Consider the following 855-nt stretch of genomic DNA (forward strand, 5'->3'; position numbering starts at 1 on the left):
CTCCTCCTCCCTCCTTACCAGGGCTCTCTTGATGTACTCCTCCTGACAGGCCTTGCCATTCTCCTTCTTGCCCCCCCAGGCCTTCAGTGCTGAGGCCTGCAGGGCCCGGCCGTAGGAGAAGGTGAGGGCCCAGGGCCGGTGCAGGGGACACTGGTTGATAGCGTTCAGGTTGAGGGTGGCCTCCTCTTCACTCTGACCACCGGACAGAAAGGTCACACCTGTAGGTGGAAATAACATGTACCTGTTATAACTGTGTGTGTGTGTTTATATATATATATATATATATACATATACATATACATATACATATATATATGCCCATCCATCTCACCTGGCACAGCCGGGGGTACGGTGCGCCGCAGGGCAGTGACAGTTGCCATGGCAATCTCTTGAGGCCTGTACTTTTTGGGGCAGGAGTGTCCAGCGGTCACCATGTTGGGTTTGAGCAGCGTGCCCTCCAGATAGACATGGTGGTCAGACAGAGCCTTGATCTCTTGAGGCCTGTACTTTTTGGGGCAGGAGTGTCCAGCGGTCACCATGTTGGGTTTGAGCAGCGTGCCCTCCAGATAGACATGGTGGTCAGACAGAGCCTTGTAGACAGCGGCCAGCACCTGAGAGCGAGGGACACTTATCTTCATCTAGTCTCAATGACACTTCATAGACACTCAAAGACTCTGCTGCGCTGAAGGAGCACTGCTGGGGGTTTGTAAAGTCACTATGTGTAAGAACTGAACCTCCAGGAACTACGGCTGAGATTAAAGGTTCATTCACATAAATGGTTGTGTTACTGGACCTAGGATATTGCATTTATGTATATTCCCAAGCGGCCAGTGTGGCTAAAAGCAGACAGCTGAC

The 855-nt window shown here is 51.6% G+C and overlaps 1 protein-coding gene across 1 annotated transcript in view; it reads right to left on the reverse strand.

Annotated features, from left to right (window-relative positions):
• LOC111667230 (fructose-bisphosphate aldolase A-like) overlaps positions 1-855 on the reverse strand; it is a gene marked incomplete at its 3' end in the record, with an annotated part of 14,193 nt that continues 13,338 nt past the window's right edge. Inside the window, exons 8-9 of the mRNA XM_087178396.1 lie at positions 332-611; positions 1-218 (exon numbers count right to left, since the gene is read on the reverse strand). Of these exons, the coding sequence (XP_087034522.1) occupies positions 1-218; positions 332-611 (498 nt within the window). The remainder of the gene's footprint in view (positions 219-331; positions 612-855) is intronic.

The sequence above is a fragment of the Seriola lalandi genome, unplaced genomic scaffold (genome assembly GCF_002814215.2).
Source record: "Seriola lalandi dorsalis isolate HSWRI2012SDOR001 ecotype SW California unplaced genomic scaffold, Sedor1 jcf7180002054686, whole genome shotgun sequence".
NCBI classification, from domain to species: Eukaryota; Metazoa; Chordata; class Actinopteri; order Carangiformes; family Carangidae; genus Seriola; species Seriola lalandi.